This window comes from Corvus brachyrhynchos, unplaced genomic scaffold, assembly GCF_000691975.1.
Source record: "Corvus brachyrhynchos isolate BGI_N302 unplaced genomic scaffold, ASM69197v1 scaffold87, whole genome shotgun sequence".
Taxonomy (NCBI): domain Eukaryota; kingdom Metazoa; phylum Chordata; class Aves; order Passeriformes; family Corvidae; genus Corvus; species Corvus brachyrhynchos.
Window position 1 is genome coordinate 5114467 of NW_008239767.1, and position 21051 is coordinate 5135517.

Consider the following 21051-nt stretch of genomic DNA (forward strand, 5'->3'; position numbering starts at 1 on the left):
AGCAGGAATTAAATGAAAAGTTCTCATTTGTAGTCAAATGGAGATTGAGATATATACCTGTCGCTTGATCTTTTGAAAATGTGCCATCAATTGTAAAGCAATTATTAAACTTTCTTCAGTGTGGGTTGCAGTTTTCACAAAAGGTCTCCATAGCTTATAACTGTGATTAACAGCTCCCTTTTCCCAAAGAGCTTTGCATACTTCAAAGTACTCGCACGCTTCCACTACATTCCTTCCACCTTTTGAAATGTTTTTTACTTGAAATCAATTACAAATGAGGTGTTTATTCAAATCCTTTGCCCCTGGATATCAACTCATAGACAACAGATTTCCAAACAGAATTAAAATCACATTTTAAAGTTCATAACATCTTTCCATCTGTTATTTTATTACCAGGTTTGATTACAACAACCAGCACAGTGGATTGTACCCATTGCACAAGTTTAGCCTCAGCATTGCTTGCATCCTTCTCAACACCTCCTTTTTCAGAAAAAAAAAAAGTAAGAGAACCCATATTTTTTGCCAATACCTCACTTCTTGGCCCTTGGCTGACAATAAGAGCTTTTCTCCATTCAATGTAGTAAGTTTTCTGGGCATAATAAACGGTAATTTACATACAATATATTACAATTTCACATATGGACACTATTTAACGTAGGTACATATCCCAGTGTCTTCGTTTGTTATAGATTATGCCTGCATACACATTATACATCTGTGCACATAGATATATAGTTACTTTTTCTCAAAGACATGATTTGGTCAGAAGTAAAAGTAAAATGGAGCCAGACCTAGAATGAGCAGAGCTGGCATTTTCTCTCATTCCAATTGGACCAGGTTGTGCAGAGAAGGCATTTTCATCAGTGACCTCAATTTGCCCAAATCTCCTGTGCACTTCTGAAAATCCTGTCCTTCAGTAGGTTCATTGTCCGTCTGCTCAGTGCCTCCCAGGATTGGGTTGTATCCATCAAACAGCATTCAGAGCCCAGCTTCAGGCACTCCCTCTCAAAACGTTGGTTGGATCTGGCAACTGGAAGTTAGACAGTGCTCATGGAGTCTCTTGTAATCCAGGTGAAATCAAAGGTGAAATACATTGTCAATACCATACTTCAAATATTTGCTCTATCTTCATGCCTAGCCACTCTTCTCTGAATAAACAGAAAAATACAATTCATAATGCTGACTGAAGGAGAACTCTTGGCTTTATTTGCATCTATACTTTTCATTTTAATTAATAATAAGCTTAAGTAGTGCCTAAGATAGAGGAGGGATTTTTTTGCTCTAGTGGAAAAATACCCTCTTGATAGTTTTATAGGCTGATAAAAGCAGACATCAATATCAGTTATGTACACATGCAAATAAAATAACAGTAAGGTATCCTCTCCAAAAGATGCTTATTAGGCTTTAAAACTACAGGGAATGCTAGTACAAAGATGGTAGGACCTAAAGGATGTCTTTGCCATCACATAACTTCTAAGGGAACAGGAGGTGTAATAAAAAGAAATGGCAAAGTAAAGCACTAGGACTTCCTGGGTTTTGTGTGCCAGGAGGCATTATTCATCAACAGCCCTCACTTTTTGGCTATTTGTCTACATTTATCCCTGGTTTAATGTCATTATAATGCAGGGGAGTTGTAATAGCATCATAAGGCAGGAGAGATACCTGCTTTCTGCCAGCTGGACTGGTTCCGAGGATGCATTTAAGAACTCACTGGTAAGTAATACAAAATTGGATTCCCACTGGGTAACCTGCTCAGAAATCATAAGCATGCCCCCCACACATGCTAACTAAGCACATTAAGCCCCTCGGCACCTTATGAGGTAGGTAAATCCTAGTGCTCCTCGCTTTCTAGATGGAGGAGCTGAGGCACTGAGAGGTTAAATGGCATGTGCCATGGGTAATGCTGAAAGACTGGCAAAACAGGGGAGCACAGGAACCAAGTTTCTCACTCCCTGAATTTTCTGGTGACTTCATAGTGCAGTTCTGCTTCCTTTCCCCAGCAAAGGTCCCTTTGCTGCACTGTTCTGCTGCCAGCTGGGACATTGTCTCCTGTTTTACACTCAAAACTGCTAATGCTGAAGAACACACTCTTATGCCCAGGCTTTAACATCTCAAAAAATGAGTGATCTATTTCTTTCATATTTTTTGTGTCTTTCTTGTAGTGATCTCCGCCTGCCAACGTGAGAAGTATCCACGTTTCAGCTGCAGGAGCAATGAGTGGTAAATGCACTGAGCTGGTGGTGGCTCAGGAGACAGTGACAGGCTGGGCAATCCTGCCCCTCATATACTGTCCTTCCTCTTCTTGCCAGCAATTTCAGGGCTGTGTTTTCTTACTTCCATGACCAGACAGAACTCCATTCATGTCAGTTATTAACATGGCTGATTAAAGGGAAACGTAGTTGTTAATTTTAGCTTCTCTCATCAATTTTGTTTCCACTAAATCGGTGCCATCATCAGCTTGACTTAGGCAGTAATATTTCTTAGGCAGTAATATTTGAGGCACAAGGGAAAATCTGGGTATTGTTGACAGCCAAGAGTTGACATTTCTCTGCCACCTTCTACGTCCCCTGAGATTTAGGATGTAAGAATTCCTGCTATGGTTAAGAAGAAAATTTCATGTGCCAACAAATACTTACAGTTACATCAGTATTCTTTGTTTGCTTTTTCTTTTTTCTAACCTCAGTCCTGGCACTTCAAGCTCAGCCCCCACTGCTCAGTTTCAGCTTGGTAAACAAGTGTTTTGATGTACATAATCTCCACGACAGCCAAAAACTCATGGTGTTTTCTTAAAATAAGGAGCACAAAAACTTGAGCATCGCTGTCTTGTTGGTGTCGTGCTTCTACATTTGGGTTTTGCTGTCAGCATTGTTAGCAAAGAGAAGGGAGATATCACGGGATAGGAGAAGAACTGCCAAGCACGTAAGTTTGTTACAATGCTGTGCAGCAGCTTCAAAGGACTTACACAGACCTTGGACCAACAGTATTACTCTTGGCCATTTAATCTCTGATATGCCTCTGTTTCTGCAGAGAGGTTCTGGCAGACATATACCCCTTTTGATCCCAAATGCCTGAACAGAAGGGCATTGTGTTGACTGGGAGAGGCACATTGGGATGTACAGTTTGTCTGTGGACTGCACTTTGTAATCTAGAAAAAAAGCCTGCTGACTCAGACATACCACCTGTGCTCTGTAACCAGCCCAGCTGATCCTGGCCAGTCAGCTGTCCTAATGGTACTGATGAAGGTCCTATCCAGAGAGAAAGCAGAATCCGTATCCTTAAAGGAGGTGTTCTTCAGAAAACAATGGAAAAAAAATTACATTTGTATGCCAAAGAAAAAACAAAAGAATTTGCTCAAAAGCAGAGATTTTGTAAAAGGAAATGCTCATTCAGTTTCCTTACAGGAGCTGCACTGTCCAGACCTCCCCATGCAAGTTGCATTTATTTAATTCCTTACAGCTCACATGAGCACTGTCTTTGGTTGTCCATTGCACAGCAGGCACCACCAGCGTGGCCTGCCCCAAATGAGCATCCAGCACATTTGGGTGTATGGTGGACACGTATTTTCAAGTATGAGAAATGGCATGTGTCATAAAGCAAACGGGAGCAGGGGTGTGGGTTGGAAATCAACCAGCACAGCAACTTCCTCCATGAGGTCTGTGCATGGAATTGCCTTCTGGAGGATGTGTCCTCCCCTTTACCCTTTGAAGAAGCAATAAAATAATCAGGTTTCTGGCTTTGTGTCCAGATCAGACAAAAAAAATACCAACAAAAGAGTGTTTTGTAGCCATCTTCTGATTCAGTCACTGGTGTGCCAGCATGCTTAGCTAAAGACAGACCAATATATCAAATTAAAAACTATGTAGGTGCCTGGGAATATTAATCTTGAATATTTATCAATTGCATGAGTGTTCTGGATGATGCGCAAGCCCACATAGCCCCTCAGGCCTCTCTTCCTTGATGAATTAGATTCATTGCTCATAGCTAAATGCACAACCACCTTTTCTGGTTTTTCTTCTTCTGGTACCATCTGGTTTCTTGTATATCCTGCCAGGCTGTTGGCATCAGATTCACTGTAGTTTCCATCCAGCATCATAGTTTTCGAGTGAGGTATTCCACATGAACATGAAAACTAGGGACATAAGCAAGAAATACAGCTGAATATTGGAAAAACACGTCAGCAACAGAAATTATGCCTTTCTATTAACAGACAGATGTAAACAGTGGAGTTCAAAATTTTGATTGAGATATTTTAAATTTCTCTTTGAACAAAAAAGTCACTTTTTTTTTCTTGTTTTCAAAAGGAAGAAACAGGGTTTATCTCCACTGCTTGGACGAGCAGCTTCAGAAAAGATTAGAACAATGCTTTAGCAGACATATAGTCTAAGCAAAAGATTTTCTTAGCTAGCTGTTGTTCAGGCTTACTGTCTTGAGGTTCCTTATTTTTCATTCTTTGTTTTTATAAATATTCATGGACAAGATGCAGTTTAATCTGTGGAAATGGCTTATCCAGTACATGTTATGGGAAGAAAAGGGCCAAGTTCTGGTTTCACAGATACACATTTTCTTCATAAATCTGATTTTAAACCAAGCAGAGGACCAGATAAAAGCATAATGTAAAATACCAGCTCTGTTGGAGCTAACATCAAAACTTTCATTGGCTTCAGCAGCACTAGCATGCATCCCACAAAAAAATCCAATGAATACATATAGAATTTTGAATAGGAAATGCAGTCTTCTATCATTCAAAACCTTCAAAACCTTTTCCTGTCCCAGCAATATCGATTATGTATTTATGCACAATGAAAATGGACTCCAAAACCTCCTTTCTGCTAGGAGCTCCTGTCTCTGATTTCCCACAGACCAATTTCCTCACCTAGTAATACTTTGCACCCTCCACCAACTTTGTTGTGTGAGTTTTCCAAGAACTTGTTTTCAAGGATATGTTCAGCTAAAGCAAATGTATATATCTGAATATATATATATATATGTGTGTGTGTAAAAATGTATATAACATCAATATGTAATATTCAGGATGCCATTGGAAAACACTACAGTCAAGGCTTTTCCTTCAAATTATTTAAACAACAGGACACATTGCTTATTGAAAACCTTAAAATCAACTTAAGGATTGTTTTCTATGTTCTTGACATAACCAAAAGATTTGGTATCAGCAGGTTATGTTCAGAAAAACATGGCAAGTTAGTGGCCCACTTACTTTACTTTTTTTGAGCACTCCGTGAGTACAATTGAACATCAATTGGATTTTAAGACATATTTTATTCTAGGCACACACACTTAAAAAACCACACACCCCAAAACCAACATAACCAAACCAAAACAGAACAAAACCAGAGTGAAGCTCCCCGAAAAGGACTGTCATGATTTAATCCCAGCTGGCATCTAAGCATCATGCAGTCACTCACTCAACCCACCCTCCCCACTGAACTCCGGAGGGTTGTGGAGGAGAATCAGAAGTAAAACTTGTAGATTGAGATAAGAACAGTTTAATAACTGAAATGTGTTCTGTGGAATATCCCTTTGGCTAGTTTGGGTCACCTGTTCTGGTCATGTTCCCTCCCAACTTTTTTTGTTTGCCTCCTCACTGGCAGAGCATAAGACACAAAAACATCCTTGACACAGGACAAACACAACTTAGCAACAACATCAGTGTGTTACATTATCCTCACACTGAATTCAAAACACAGCACTGTACCAGCTACTGAAAAGACACTAATCCTATGCCAGCCAAAACCAGAATAATACCAAACAACAAAAAAACCACAGGGAAGAGTTACACATCAGGTTCTTTATCAGGAACTTACAGGTCCAGGAGATGGTGGCTGAGCGTGAGGGACAGCAGTTGCAATAACAAGCTAATTGCTGCAGGACTCAGCAGAGAAAGCAATTCTGCAGATTTACTGTCAGCCCCCAGGTCAAATTACAGTTCCCATGGCTTCATGCACACATGATGACAGCCACCTCTATGGACAAGAGAGCCTGACGAGCTAGAAACCCACCTCCACAGATCCTAAAATTACACTCATCCTCACATAGGCACGTACCCACAGAGGTGCACTACATAATTTCACCCTGCAGAAATTTTAGCCTATGTCTACAGCAATAATTCAAAGACTGCCAAAGAGCCTCTTTGGGCATGGGAATGCAGCTGACAGTACATTTAGAGTGTCAGAAATGTCTCTGGCCTGGATTTTGTGCAGCCCAGCTGATGCCTTAGGATTTCAGCTTTTATATTTTTCATATCCTGTAATTCGTTAGTGTATAATTCTAAACTCCATGTAGCCTGTTAGCTACAGTTCTCCCATTTTGGTCAGACAAAACAATTTCTCTCTAAGTCTAAAACTCAAGGACACCTTACTGTCTCAGGCCCTGAGATATGTAAACAAAAGTGAGTTGGGGGGGAGCAAACCTGGGGTAAATGACTTCATTACCTGAAGCTGTAATTGGAGGATTAACCCCTGATATGCAAATGGACCAAACTTATAAAAGTGAAAACCTGTGACCTGTTGTTCATTTTAGGTGTAGCCCCGGGGGGCTTTGACGGCCCTAACGTACCTGAAAGCCTTTCAATAAATATAACTGCTTTTTACTCTCTTAATTTTGTCTAGCCTCTGTAGCCTTACATAGTCCCAACAAGGCATCATAGCAAGCTCTGAAAAATTTCCAGGTATGGGCTGGGAATAAGCATAGGGCCACAGACCTTTTGACACAGGCATTTCACAGCAGCTCCTGTAACCTTGAGGAAGAGAAGGCTTCGTTTTAGACACTGCATCCCTTTGTCCCTGGCACACTGAATTTCTTAATGTAGACATAACACAGCTCTCCTCTGGGTAGTCTTACATGTTCGTGCTGGACTTTTTAGATCTTTCATAGGGGAGTAGCACTGGCTGACAAGATCTACATTTACTGTGAGAAATGTCTCTTCTGCTTCTTCAAGAGCTTCCTCCTCAAATAATGCTCTTTATTATCTCTGTTCCCATTTCCCTACTGAGGAATAATATCGTCACACATTGAAGACTGGGTACAATATTTTCCCTGTTGTAGTAAAAAGGCATTTGCTGAATACAGAATTCAGTGTACAAAACTCAGTAAAGGGCAGATTTATGATATAAATAACAAGTTACACCATCACTGGATGTGGGAAAACATTCCAGAAAACTTAGCAGAAAATTAACAAACCCTCTCAAGTTCATTTCATCCCTCTAGTAGAGTTAAAAACAAAGGAGAAGAGTTTTCATCTTTAAAAAAAACCATACAGGTTTATTCTAGGCAAGTCAGACCTAGCAAGGATGTTTCTTGTTATTTCCCATGACCTGCCAAGACACTGTATTCTTTGGACTTGGGAAGTCTGAGCATGGCTGGCTAAAATGCCACAGATCACTGCTCACATGCAGCAAGTCAGACACACTGGAGTCGCTGTGCTTGCACAGAGCATCTCTGCCTTGTGTTGCAGAGAATTGCTGGGCCCCAGGTGGGGACTAGGAAGGGCATAGATAAATTAAGAATCTCGGGACCTGTTCAAGTAGCTTTCCAGAATCATAATGCTGTTGAGAAGGCCTTGAAGAGAGGTAAAATCTCATCACAGAAGTCTGGTAAATTTATCCAATTGTTTTTTTAAGTATATCTAATTATATTCTTTTACAGTATGTCAACTGGGAAAGGTGCTGGAATGTTATGTGGCTTGTGCTGCTCTTCAAGAAAGTCATAGGAAGAAGAGGAAGGGAAGAGAAGGACATGCAAAACCAAAAGAGTAGTTCAGAGAGGGAAATAGCATGCTTAAATTGTATCAAAGATGATGTCTGCATTGGCATTTCCAACAAGCTTGTACAAATTTCTCCAGGAGTCAAAGACAGTAGGTTACCAATATTACCAGTAGACTAATGCGGTGTGTTCCTACTGGGAAGAAAGAAACTGTAAAACATGGTGATGTCCTGGGTGCATGGGGACTGAAAAAATTTGGTCCCAAGCCTTAGTGTTCAAAAGGAGATGGTGCTTTGTGTAATCACAAAGAAGAAGGGCTTACAGGTCTGTAGGATACTTCAGGCTGGAAAGGACTTCAGGGGATCTCTAGTCCTATGTCCTGCTCCCAGCAGGGCCAAGCTGCTCAGGACTGTCTCTGGTCAGGTCTTGAAACACTCTAGGGATGCAGGATAAGACCTTTCATGGTACATTAAAAAGTACAAGCATAAGCTTGGCTGAGCATTGTTTGTGCTTGGTAATGGGCAACACCTCCACTATTACATCCATTAAATCCAGTTCCCACAGTAAAGCTGCCTATAGAGAGAGGAAATTAATTTGCTCCAAATAACCCCTTTAGCTTACTAAACAGGAATCGTGGCAGCTGCAGTGAAGATTTTCTACTTTCCCGTCTTGCCATTCCCTCGCAGTTCCAGGCTGCACTCTTTTCCAGTTCAGATCACACTCTCCTTTCTGATGTTTCTATGAAGATCCATAAGATCGAATCCTGTTTTTCTGTGTTAGTAATTCAGCCTGAGGTGGAGCAGTCTAAACAGACCCAATTACACATATGGTTGTCAGTGTTTTCCCATTAACAGACAGTCAATATAAAGACCAGATCAGCTGTAAGGAAAAAAAAAGAATAAATGGATGAACAAAAGTTTTTCTCACCTTCTCCCGCAGTTTCCTCTCCTTCCGCTCTTGCACCGTTGTCAGGTAATTCACAGCCGCGTATTCCAGCACCGAGAGGAACACAAACACAAAACTGACCCACAGGTAAATATCCACTGCTTTGATGTAGGAAACACGAGGCATGGAGGCATTCACCCCAGTGATGATGGTGGACATGGTCAGCACAGTGGTTATCCCTGAAAGGAACCAAGAGAAAGAAATGTTATTGACTGATACAGTCCATAAAGTTTTTTTGTTTTTAGAAAAGCAGAAATTACAGTCTACATGATGATCTAAAAGATGTTCAATATGAAATAAATGTGCATTAAGTATCTGTTCTGCCAGTGCAGAACTGCTCCCCTGCCTACATTTTTGTGCTCATGATGGGTTGAGTTTTGAGGAGTAATGGAGCAGTCAACATTTTGCATTTAACAAACAGCATTTAACTCCTTCCTGAACCTCGAGGGTTTAAACACAATGCTGTTAAAACACATTTTTAACACACCTAATCCTAAGGTCAGGTCTGCTAAGACCAGTGGAGACAAGGACTCCTGTTTCCTAGCTGTACCAATCTGTGTTACAGCTTCATTTTTAAGACCACAGCACTTTCTGTCCTGAGCTACAGAAAAGTGAGGAAGACAGCTTAGTGATGAATGACTTAAAGTGCAAGTTATACATTATATTAATCATCAGATAATACCACCATTTGCTTGCACAATAACTTTAACCATCAAAATGAACAGTTCCCTTTCCTGCCAAAACTTTCATGTTCAAAGTTTTCACACAGCCACGGTTTGTTGCAGTTGTTCTCACCCAAAGAGACTCTGGCAGGAACTGCTCGTCGGTCGATCCAGAAGGACACCCAGGACAACATGACCATGAGAGTGGCAGGGAAGTAGGTTTGGAGCAAGAAGAAAAAGATGTGTCGACGTAAAGTGAAATTTATATAGAGTCGATTGTACCAACCTTTGAGAGAGGAGGAAAGCCAGAATCAGTGAGAACAGCCTGGACAGTAGGCACAGAGACAAGATCTTTCTTTTGTTCTTTTATTTTTAAGACTAGTAAAACAAGAAACTGAGCTTTCAAACAGACTCTGAAGACTACATTTCAGTGACATTATCTCTCACAAGCAGTTAATGCAGCATTAGATTTAGCAATAGTAGGAAATCGGAAAAGGTCAATACCCGTGCTACTGTAGAAAGCCAGTCTTGATGTGGTGTGGAATTTTTGTATCAAAAACTGAGATAAAGAAATTTTTTCATCAGTTTTCAGAGATTCATTGCCATTTTTCCAATACAGCATCAGATCTTCATCAGTGTAAGCATCTTAGGAAAAGAAGAAATACAATGTGATGTGACTTTATCTTAGAGGTTCAACAAAAGTTAATACATCCAGTCTTTGGCATGAACTAATGGCACAAATAAGTTTGCCAACAGCAAGGGAGTTCAAAAGATCTTCTCATATAATGTACCATGACAACAACAAAAATCCAGGTCATCCTGATTCAAGAAAACAAATCCTCTTTTCGCTCATCATTGAAATGACAGCTAGAATGGCACTCCTCTGAACATCACAGACCAAAAATAGATAACAGCTCAGGAAATAATCATGGGTAAAACACCTTAATTTAGAGGAAGGAGGAAGCATGGACACTTCAAACTATCTTAGAATGATAAAAGCAAAGAGGACTGGTGAGAAGCAAGAGCCCAGAAATATGTTAAAAGTGTAAAGAAAAACTTAGAGAATTTGTACACTAACAGGAACAGGGAATGAGAAGAGGGTTATCAAGATGGTCAGGGACTGGAGCACATGGCTTAAGACAAGAGGCTGGGGGAGCAGGGCTTGTTCTCTTGGGAGAAGAGCAGTCTGTTGTGGGGTCCTGTCATGCAGAAGGCGGCAGACGCCTTTTCCCAGACACTTTGACAAAATGGAGAACGAAAGGACGAGAGGCAAGGGATGCAAGTCTCAGCAAAGGATTGTTCCCAAGCAAGTAAAAGGAAACATTTTCAGGATCAGGGCTGTCAAATATTTGAGCAAGTTGCAGAGAAAAGTTGTGGACACAGCCCCAAGCAACCCATCATAAAGAGCTCCCTGCTCTCAGGAGAGTATTTGGGCAGCTGATCTCAAGGTCAATGAAAATTATCCTCTGATTCTGATTCTGGCTTTTTGCAGAGGAACATTCAGTTAAACAGCTGGAAGGACCTCAAAACAACTGGATACTAGTCTTGCCATACAATGGAGAAGGTCTACAAAAACCCTTACTGTTCACATTACTTTCTCCACAGAACAACTCCTTCCCAAAGAAGCTGAGCCCAGATCACAGTGTTTGCAGAATCAGGATTATGACATAGGACACTTTCCTTGCAAATTCCTGTCTTGCAGCATAAGGGCTAGATACACAATACTGCTGAGTCAATAGAAGGACTCCTAGTAACTCTGATGAACTATTTTTTCAGGCTCTAAAACAGACAGTATTCTGAAATGTGTCCAATGAAATGTCTGTGCAGCCAGCCTTGGAGCACATCTAGCTACAAACACAGATACAACATACAGCTTTCCAGCTCCAGAGAACATGTCTGAGAGTCCAGGGGGAAGCGGCTGAAGTCCATGTTGCACATTGCTGTCACTGTGACCCTAGAAATTGAAAACAAGAAAAGCTGGTTTCTATGAGGAGCAATCAAGCAAGAATGTTATTGCAGATAATTATTCTGCAGCTTTAAAGCCAGCAATCATGCACGACGTAAGCAAAAAATCCACAGGAAAATGCCTACCAATTCTCCAAGTTCAAGCCAGAGGGATTATACACAGAAACTCCAAAGAAAAATATAATCTCAATATCTAGCCAGGAATTAAAGTGCTGTCTTGGGCATTACTTTTATACTAATGTCAGTACAGATATTTCCACTATGTTTAATATCCAACTATTTGCCTACAAGACTACAATGTAAAGTAACTTCACCATTTACATTTGAAAATTCCCTTATGTGCAGTTTGATTAAGGTTTCCTCATTTTCCCTATTGCTCAGTTCGCTCCATAGTCACCCCCAGAATGACCCAAGCCTAAGGAATATGACCACCCTTATTGCAAGATACAAAATTCGTCCAGTACATACATGATTAAGGCAAACGCAGTTTCTTACAGCACTCAATAAACTCTTTTAATCTGAGGGGTGTATTTCCGGGGCAGGGGTTGTAAAATGGGTGCAGCTGGTTTTCAGCAAGTGAGATTTGCTTCTGTTAAGTTTGTGTCTTAGCTAAAGGGCTGCAGCAATCACAGCTCTGGTTTTTAAACTAGTCCAGTTGTGCACAACCTTACATAAGAAATTTTCCAGTGGATCAGTGAACTTTCTCTTGCAGACAGATTTGCAGTGGAGCTCTCGATTTAGGAGGGGCAAATCAGCTGTGACTCATCATTTCAGAGGCCAACTTATGTTGGCTGTGAACATTTTCTGGATTCTTGCAGATGTCGATGAAGAACTTTTCCTCTGTTCCAGGGAGTGTGATCCAAATCCTACCCTGACCTACGCACTCATCACCTCTGAAAGGCACATGCTGTTCATTTTGACTATAAACCAGAGCAAAATTTTGCCATATTTGCAAAATTTAAAGAATGTTTTTGGGGATACACTCCAGAAGGTATCCTGCAAAAATGACCTCCCCTAACTGTGTGTAGCATTTAAGCATTGTATAACTCAGTCTCATTAAAATGTGTTATTTTCTTTCCTTGGCATCACCTGTGGCACAACCTGTGGTCAATAAGAGTTTGTTAGTCAGGGACAGCACAGAAACTTGCCTCATCAATATGATATTCCTCAATTAAGAGTGCAGTGTCCAGGTGGCTTTGAATGCCCAAGGCACAAAACAGGAATGAAATGTTCCTCAGTCCAGTGTCAATCCCATGCAGACATCTCAAGATATCTGAGGGCATTTCCAGCACCACAGGACACTCATGTTTTTTCAGCTGGATATTGTTCTGAGTGCTCTAAAGAACCACCAGGCTCAAATGCTATTGAGATTTTCTTTCTCCTTGGATTTTACCTATCAAATGATCAATTTGAGTCTTGTGCAATCAGCTGTGGCTTACTCACAGACTTGTCTCTTTTGCGTAACATTAAAAAGTCACATCACCTCCTCAACAGATCACAGAATCAAACTTTATAGACAACCTTTCCTAGTTTTTGAAAATCATTTTACCATAGCTGAAGCGAATAAGTTCCAGAAAGATCCTAGAACAGAAATCCTTGGCTACAAAGCATTCAAAGGTCACTGTACACTTAGAGCATGCTTTCTGTCCTGAGGAAATATCCTTTTGTTTGGGCTCTTGAGCTTTTCTCCTCTGTCACTGTGTTTTTCTCCGCTTCTCTTTTTTCATTCGTCTGAAGGAAATTAAATCTGCTGGGATGCTGATGTGAGCAGCCATAAAGGTAGCCTGGTTAGAAGGAGAAACTACTGAGCAAAAAACCTGTCTGCTGAAAAATATGGACAGAGGTCTGCCAAGCCTACCAGCCTGGGAACAAGACAAATCCTTGAGAAGCACAGCCAGCCTCTTTGACATGCAGATAGGGTACCTAGAAACTGGAGACATCCTGAAATAACATCAATAACTGCCAAAAAAAGTGATTTTAAAGGCAATTGATTGTCAGAAAAGGTAAGAAATTATATTGAAAATAAAAAAAGGTCTGAGAGAGCAGAAAACCTCATTATCTATTGACCATCACAGGTGAAAACCAGAAATTACCAGCATCTACTGCCTGTTCATAGTGGTGGCATCCTACACCCTCTTATCCCTCTGGATATAAGGAGGATATAATTTTTATCCAAAATGAAGCCTTCCTCTGAGAACTTCCCATACTACACATACTTTTCTGTTCCTTAGAAGGTTGAATTCAGCGCATGAACTTTCTACCATCTCTTGGACACCCACCAAGGACACCTGGCTGACTCCACACCCTATGACTCAGAGCATCTCTGAAATGAGATTCTGCTGTCTCACTGGTCCCCTCTGAGCCCACTTTGGAGTCTGTTTCAGTTTTCCCTTCCATCTGTTGGATGATTTGGATCACTTGGTGGTATCTCTATGCACCCACACAAGCAACCTGTCCTAAGTGTACCTGAGGGTATATTGTGGACGAGTTGCTCCACCAATGCTAAGTAACCTGTAACAGTGTATAACCTGGTTAGTTAATGGCTGTTGCCACATAATTGATGGATGCTAAATTATTGACTGCTGATAGTAATTTGCAATAGCATGATATGTATATATAGTCACTTTATTAATCACAGGCATAGTTGCCAGTGGTGATTTTGTGGTAGTTTACTGGCTAGTGGTGATTTTTGTGGTATTTTTGATAATCTGTAATAAGGTAGAGAAGTTTAGAGGATTAAGTCTCCGTGTCCTTGTGTATTACAGAATCCTGCAAATCCACAGTCATGGTCTGGGTATACCTGCAGGATGGATAACTGTCCAGGTTATGACAGACATCCCTCAGGATTCTTCTGGCCAACAAATCTACTAGAAAACCAGGATGTCTTTAATACTGCCATTTCAGCTTCAATAAACTTAAACGCTTACATCAACAGGAAAGCACCACAACTACAAAAAAAAAAAAAAAAAAAAAAAAAATTCTAGACAAACAAGAAGGAAAATAGGATAATTATAGAGGTCACCATCTGGTACATCAGCAGCTTCCAGTTTAATCACACACTGACCCTGGGATGAACACTTCAGCTTGACTAAGCCCTGCACTGACTGCAAAGAGTTGGGGCCATGCTTCCCCCTGGCTTCCCCCAGCATGGTTTCTCAGAGTTTCCTGCAAAGCATTTTGCACTGGACATTGTGGAAACAGAGCACCAGCAGCGGGAGTAGCAGGATTGGCAGTAGCAATCCTGGCGATCACCAAAGTCAAGCCTAGAGCAAAACTGGCAGCAAAGCCCCAGGGGATGCTCAGGGGCAGCAGGGCTGCTCCCTCACCTCATGCTGTAGAGGACATGCCCATCAGGGAACACTCGCAGCATGATGTTGTCTGTGGTGGTATCATGAATGAAGGATCTCTTGGAATGCACGAAGAAGACATCAGGGACCCAGATCTTCTTCACCAGCCTGCCGTCGAAGGTCCTGCTCTTGTTATTGGTGCTGGAAAATGAGAGACGCTCATCCTTCCAGTAGTGCCTTAAGTACAAGGTCATAGTGAAATCCTTCAAAAAAGGGAAGAGAACCAAGAAAAGGAAGAGAGGGGTCTGTCAGTGCTGGGCTCTACAACTAGAACACATCAGAAAGAAAACTCACTCCCAGCAGATAGATGAAATCTCTCCGCTCTCAGCTCCTGATTCTTTCCTAGGTCAATGCTCTCTGTGAATAGATTTTCCTGACAAAATAATTTCAGCCAAAACAAAGCATAACCAACTAACGAATTTATTACAGTACCCAGCAATGTTCAGTCCCAAAATGGGATATAAATATGCCCCAACAGAAGCAGTGCCCTGCAGAAATGATTCTTCATTTCTGGCAAAATTACCTTACAGGACTATGGTAGCAAAAATACGGTCAAGAGAAAAAATTGAAAGTTAGCTTAATGCTCAGGCTAAACACTAAACAATTTATCCCCAAAAGGACTAAATTGTTGCAAACACCAACCAAGTGAGGGAACTGTGTTTCCTGCCATATAAGTGTGTAAATAAAGTTCCCTTTTAGGCTTGTTAATGGGGCAGGAACTTCAGTCACATAAACAAAAACATCTGTTTGTTGATCCCAACCTGGCAGCTCCTGCTTTTAGAGCTGAATCCACTCTCATGCTGAGAGACCAAATACATTTCTTTTCTTTATATTCCCAATTAAGCAAGTGATTATGGGAGCTGCAGCCGCCAAGCCCAAGCAGGCAGCAACACAAGCCAGGGTCTCTCCCTAACCATGTGGCAACCACTTTCTCAAGCCACAACTGATCAGTTTGGTGACAGTGACAATCAGTTACCCTGACTCTGCTTCAAAGGGCTGTTTCACAACTGCCTTGCATTGCCAGGAGGTTTTTCATTAATTTGTCAAAGAAGGCTTTAGTGCCAGTCCTCACCTTGCAGCCCTGCACAGTAGAGCTGGCCAGACACCCACCTCTCTGACCATGGCAGAGACTGGCCTGGGGGACACTTCTGCTCACCCACCTGCAGGTCCCCAACTTATCAGGCTGGTCCCAGGCTCCCCCACTGCTCATCCCAGGGATGCTGCCAGCTCCTGTTTCCTACTGGACACTGGACACCTTCCCCTTACATCTATAGTCCCAAAGAAACACTTTCAGCAGCTACTGCCACTGACAGAGCTTAGGTTGCAACCTGGCTAGAAGAGTCAGCCTCAGGGGCCAGAAATCAAACTCATCAGTTTGACTAGAGCTGGGAAAAAGGAAATCAAGGAAGAGGCACAATTGCTGCTTTCTTAGGAGACAGGGCAAGTTATGGTAGAAGTCAAAAAAGGAGTAAAGAAGAGCCTGGCTATTCAGGGTTACCAATTGCCTGGCCATGACATGAGGGGCACAGGACTCCAGGAGAGGAGGACCATTCTCATGGTTTAACCCCAGCCAGCAACTCGGTACAACACAGACACTTGCTTACTCCTCCCTCCCCCCACCTCCAGCTGATGGGTTGGGGAGTAGACTCAGACGAAGCTGGATTGAGATAAAAACAGTTTAATAATTGAAATAAAGTAAATATTAATAAGAATAGTAATGAAAAGGAAGATAAAAAGAGAGAGAGGGGCAAAACTCCAGAAAAACAAGTGATGCACAAGACAGTTGCTGACAGATGTCCAGCACATCCCCCAGCAGCGATCAGTCCCTCCCAGCCAACTCCCCCCAGTTTATACGCTGGGCATGACATTCTATAGTGGGGAATATCCCTTTGGCCAGTTCAGGTCAGCTGTCCTGGCCATGCTCCCCCACAGCTTCTTCACGCGCCGGCAGGAACTTCAGTCACATAAACAAAAACATCTGTTTGTTGATCCCAACCTGGCAGCTCCTGCTTTTAGAGCTGAATCCACTCTCATGCTGAGAGACCAAATACATTTCTTTTCTTTATATTCCCAATTAAGCAAGTGATTATGGGAGCTGCAGCCGCCAAGCCCAAGCAGGCAGCAACACAAGCCAGGGTCTCTCCCTAACCATGTGGCAACCACTTTCTCAAGCCACAACTGATCAGTTTGGTGACAGTGACAATCAGTTACCCTGACTCTGCTTCAAAGGGCTGTTTCACAACTGCCTTGCATTGCCAGGAGGTTTTTCATTAATTTGTCAAAGAAGGCTTTAGTGCCAGTCCTCACCTTGCAGCCCTGCACAGTAGAGCTGGCCAGACACCCACCTCTCTGACCATGGCAGAGACTGGCCTGGGGGACACTTCTGCTCACCCACCTGCAGGTCCCCAACTTATCAGGCTGGTCCCAGGCTCCCCCACTGGTCATCCCAGGGATGCTGCCAGCTCCTGTTTCCTACTGGACACTGGACACCTTCCCCTTACATCTATAGTCCCAAAGAAACACTTTCAGCAGCTACTGCCACTGACAGAGCTTAGGTTGCAACCTGGCTAGAAGAGTCAGCCTCAGGGGCCAGAAATCAAACTCATCAGTTTGACTAGAGCTGGGAAAAAGGAAATCAAGGAAGAGGCACAATTGCTGCTTTCTTAGGAGACAGGGCAAGTTATGGTAGAAGTCAAAAAAGGAGTAAAGAAGAGCCTGGCTATTCAGGGTTACCAATTGCCTGGCCATGACATGAGGGGCACAGGACTCCAGGAGAGGAGGACCATTCTCATGGTTTAACCCCAGCCAGCAACTCGGTACAACACAGACACTTGCTTACTCCTCCCTCCCCCCACCTCCAGCTGATGGGTTGGGGAGTAGACTCAGACGAAGCTGGATTGAGATAAAAACAGTTTAATAATTGAAATAAAGTAAATATTAATAAGAATAGTAATGAAAAGGAAGATAAAAAGAGAGAGAGGGGCAAAACTCCAGAAAAACAAGTGATGCACAAGACAGTTGCTGACAGATGTCCAGCACATCCCCCAGCAGCGATCAGTCCCTCCCAGCCAACTCCCCCCAGTTTATACGCTGGGCATGACATTCTATAGTGGGGAATATCCCTTTGGCCAGTTCAGGTCAGCTGTCCTGGCCATGCTCCCTCACAGCTTCTTGTGCCCCTCCTCACTGGCAGAGCACGAGACACTGAAAAGTCCTGACTCAGAGTAAGCACTACTGAGCTACAACCAAAGCACTGCGTTATCAGTATTATTCTCATACTAAATCCAAAACACAGCACTGGACCAGATACTAAGAAGAAAATTAGCTCTGTTCCAGCCAAAACCAGGACAACTGCAAAATGCCTCTGGGCAGCTCCATCATCAGAGCACAGGGAAACAAGAACCATCAGCCAGGCACCCTCGGCATGGCTTACAGCTGCTGGAGAGGAGGGGAAAGAGACTGTCTGAAGGCACAACATGGGAAGGAGCCCACTGCTTTCCAGGTCACCCCTTTCCCCATCCTACCATACAAGAGCTTTTCATCTTTCACCTTCAGCCCCTTTCTCTCTCCAAACAGCCAACACAGTGGCCTCTGCAATGGCCAGCTCTCCTCTCTCTCCAGTGGCCAACATGGTGCACCAAATGCTGCAAACACAGAGCCAAAGTGGCAGCTGACAACAGCTTCTAAGTATAAAATCCAACTTAAGGAGTCTTTTTCATGGCATGACTCAAAAGAGGCAGTGTGCTGATGGCTTGTTCCTTTCTGACCAGCACACGCACTATTTAAAAGCAAGAAAAGGGGTTTACTTCAGCACTCACAAATAGGAAAGTCCCTTGGAAAACAAGGTTTTACAACACTGGGAGAACGATAGTACCTGCCAGAAGCACAGCCAATGAGTCTACACAAGTACCTCGACTTCGGCAGCACATTTCATGTTTGTTCCATGCTCCAGGCAGCCTCAAGAGCATGCCCCACCACTGCACACAGCACAGCCCATCCACATCAACCAGACAGGCACCAGTTTTAAACTCACATGCTTTAAACAGCCCCTGGCTGCTCTCATTGGCACGCACAGCCTTGCAGATACAGTGGGTTGCGGCTGGTGATGCTCTTCTTTGGGGCACCAGCTGCCTGCTCAAGCAGTGATAGGTAAGGACTGCCCAGCCAAGAGTACCTGATTTGCAGGGCCACTTCAGAGCAGTTTGAAACAAGCCCTGCCTGCAATGGGAAGACCAAGAGGGCACCTTGTTGCAGGCACAGCCAGCCCTGGTCCCCTGGCCAGGCAGACAGCTTACTGCCCACTCTCCTCCCTGCAAACACACATGCTGGGACAGTCTGTTGGAAAAACATACCAACATAACTCAGACCGACCTGGGACAACATTCTTCTACCCCAAACACATGTCAGCAACTGCTCTAGAAAGTACTTGAGCTGGGAAAACAGGAACTATTAACAGCTAAGGGAGAGAACTGACCTCAAAGACTTCTGATGGGCAAGATTTTTGTTCAATCCTGACAGAAAGCACTGTGAGTTATTTACTTGCGCTAATTAGGCCTCTTTGCTGCTCTGACATTATCTTGATATACTAGAGCCCCAGTTCTCCTCCTGGCAGCCATTTCCTATACTGACAGCTCCCTCCCACACACCTCACTGCATGCATACCCCCAAACCCTCTCTTTCAATATCCAGGCATGCAAGCTCCCTGGTTTTAATCACACAACACAGAATAGTTTGGGTTGGAAAGAACGTTTAAAGGTCATCTAAACCAAGCCCTCCAAAATGGGATGAAGATGTAACTGTAGCATAGTAAAAAACACTCAACCTAAAGCTCTTCCTTTATCTTTACGTTTTGTCTAGACCACAAAATGTGCACAAGAACAGGGAGGAAAAGGCACAAAGAGGGAGGAGCCAAGAAGCTTCCTCTTCTCCTCTGTGTTCCCCTTTCCACTTCTCTTTCAAGTGTTTTTATTCCATTTCCTACAATTAAAAAAAAAAAATCACCATGAAACAACCCAAAACCAAACAGTGAAATGTGTGTGAGCACTCATGTTATGTCATGAATGGTTCCCTAAGGAAGAAAACTCCTGCAGCAAGTGCAGCTTATGTGAATTTTACCATATAGCTTCAAACCTTCATATGCAGCTGCTTGTATTTTAGTTGTGACAGATCTTTCATAGCATTGATTATTCTCCCATTCAAGGTCCTTTTTCCCTTCATGCTTTTTATCTTTATCTGGAGATACAGAGGTAAGACTTTGATCACCTGGTTTTATTAAGTCTTTGGCTCTGAATATCAGCCTCTTTGAATTTCAGAGGTGCTGCTAGTACTTTCATCTGACCAATGATTACAAGCCCACAGATTTCAAGTCAGAAGGTCTTTTTATGACTAGAAGTAATTGAGGCTTAGAAGAGGATTACATACCATGTCAACCTCAGAAATGCTGTCCAAGCTTTCAACTTGCACATCCACCCCAACAGGAATCGCAGGGCCTGAAAGAGAATGAGATTTAGATATGTAAATAAATGTTCTCTCACATCATCTGCATTTAATTAGCACTTCTAAGGTGACATGCAAACATTTCTGAGCTAATGTTGTACATTTCTGTCAATGGTTCTTCATGAGGGGGCTGGGGAAAGAGGCAGTGAATAATCATGTAAGGGCCCTTTCGAAACATTGAATTATCTTCCCCTTGGCATATGCTGCAATGTTGACACTTTGCCAGTTAATCCAGAGCTTGGATGAAACATTTGCATATGTTTTTAAAAACTAAGCCATCCCACCTTAAATTTTAGGCCTTTTTGAACAAATTTATCCCCAAGGACAGGGGACTCAGATGAAGAAATGGCAAGCAATGAGCCCTTCCTTGGAGGTTTCTCATTTTTTACGAACAAGACAAGTCACATTAATCTCTCAAGAGCCCACCATCATTTTGATTCATGTTACTCACTGATGATATCACTAGTTTTCCACAGTAGTTTTAAAATTAGCAGCCAGAGAGTTCACAAAGAGTAAATAAGCAGAAAACATCCCATAATGAATGCCCACTCCTCTATTACTAGAAGCCCTGTATCAAAACTTCACTGACCAACAAGACAAGTCACATTAATCTCTCAAGAGCCCATCATCATTTTGATTCATGTTACTCACTGATGATATCACTAGTTTTCCACAGTAGTTTTAAAATTAGCAGCCAGAGAGTTCACAAAGAGTAAATAAGCAGAAAACATCCCATAATGAATGCCCACTCCTCTATTACTAGAAGCCCTGTATCAAAACTTCACTGTAGACTGCTGCTCATTAATGGCCAGGATCTGCTCAGATGACTCAAGATTCCTGTAGTGTGTTTTCATGCAGCTTTTCCCAAATTCTGGTGGTAAGCGCCTCCTGAGACGTGCACACCAAGCACAACCCAC

At 42.5% G+C, this 21051-nt stretch overlaps 1 protein-coding gene across 2 annotated transcripts in view; it reads right to left on the reverse strand.

Moving 5' to 3' along the window:
- Positions 1-369: 369 nt before the first annotated feature.
- LOC103621444 (gamma-aminobutyric acid receptor subunit rho-2) overlaps positions 370-21051 on the reverse strand; it is a 37066-nt gene continuing 16384 nt past the window's right edge. The window contains exons 3-10 of one of the 2 annotated variants that reach the window (XM_017742911.1): positions 20060-20127; positions 14618-14841; positions 11198-11280; positions 9831-9971; positions 9460-9612; positions 8647-8843; positions 3998-4129; positions 370-1030 (exon numbers count right to left, since the gene is read on the reverse strand). In XM_017742911.1, coding sequence (XP_017598400.1) covers positions 992-1030; positions 3998-4129; positions 8647-8843; positions 9460-9612; positions 9831-9971; positions 11198-11280; positions 14618-14841; positions 20060-20127 — 1037 coding nt within the window. In that variant the 3' untranslated portion in view covers positions 370-991. Of the gene's footprint in view, positions 4130-8646; positions 8844-9459; positions 9613-9830; positions 9972-11197; positions 11281-14617; positions 14842-20059; positions 20128-21051 lie in introns of both variants that reach the window. The other variant, XM_008640256.2, reaches the window with a different exon arrangement.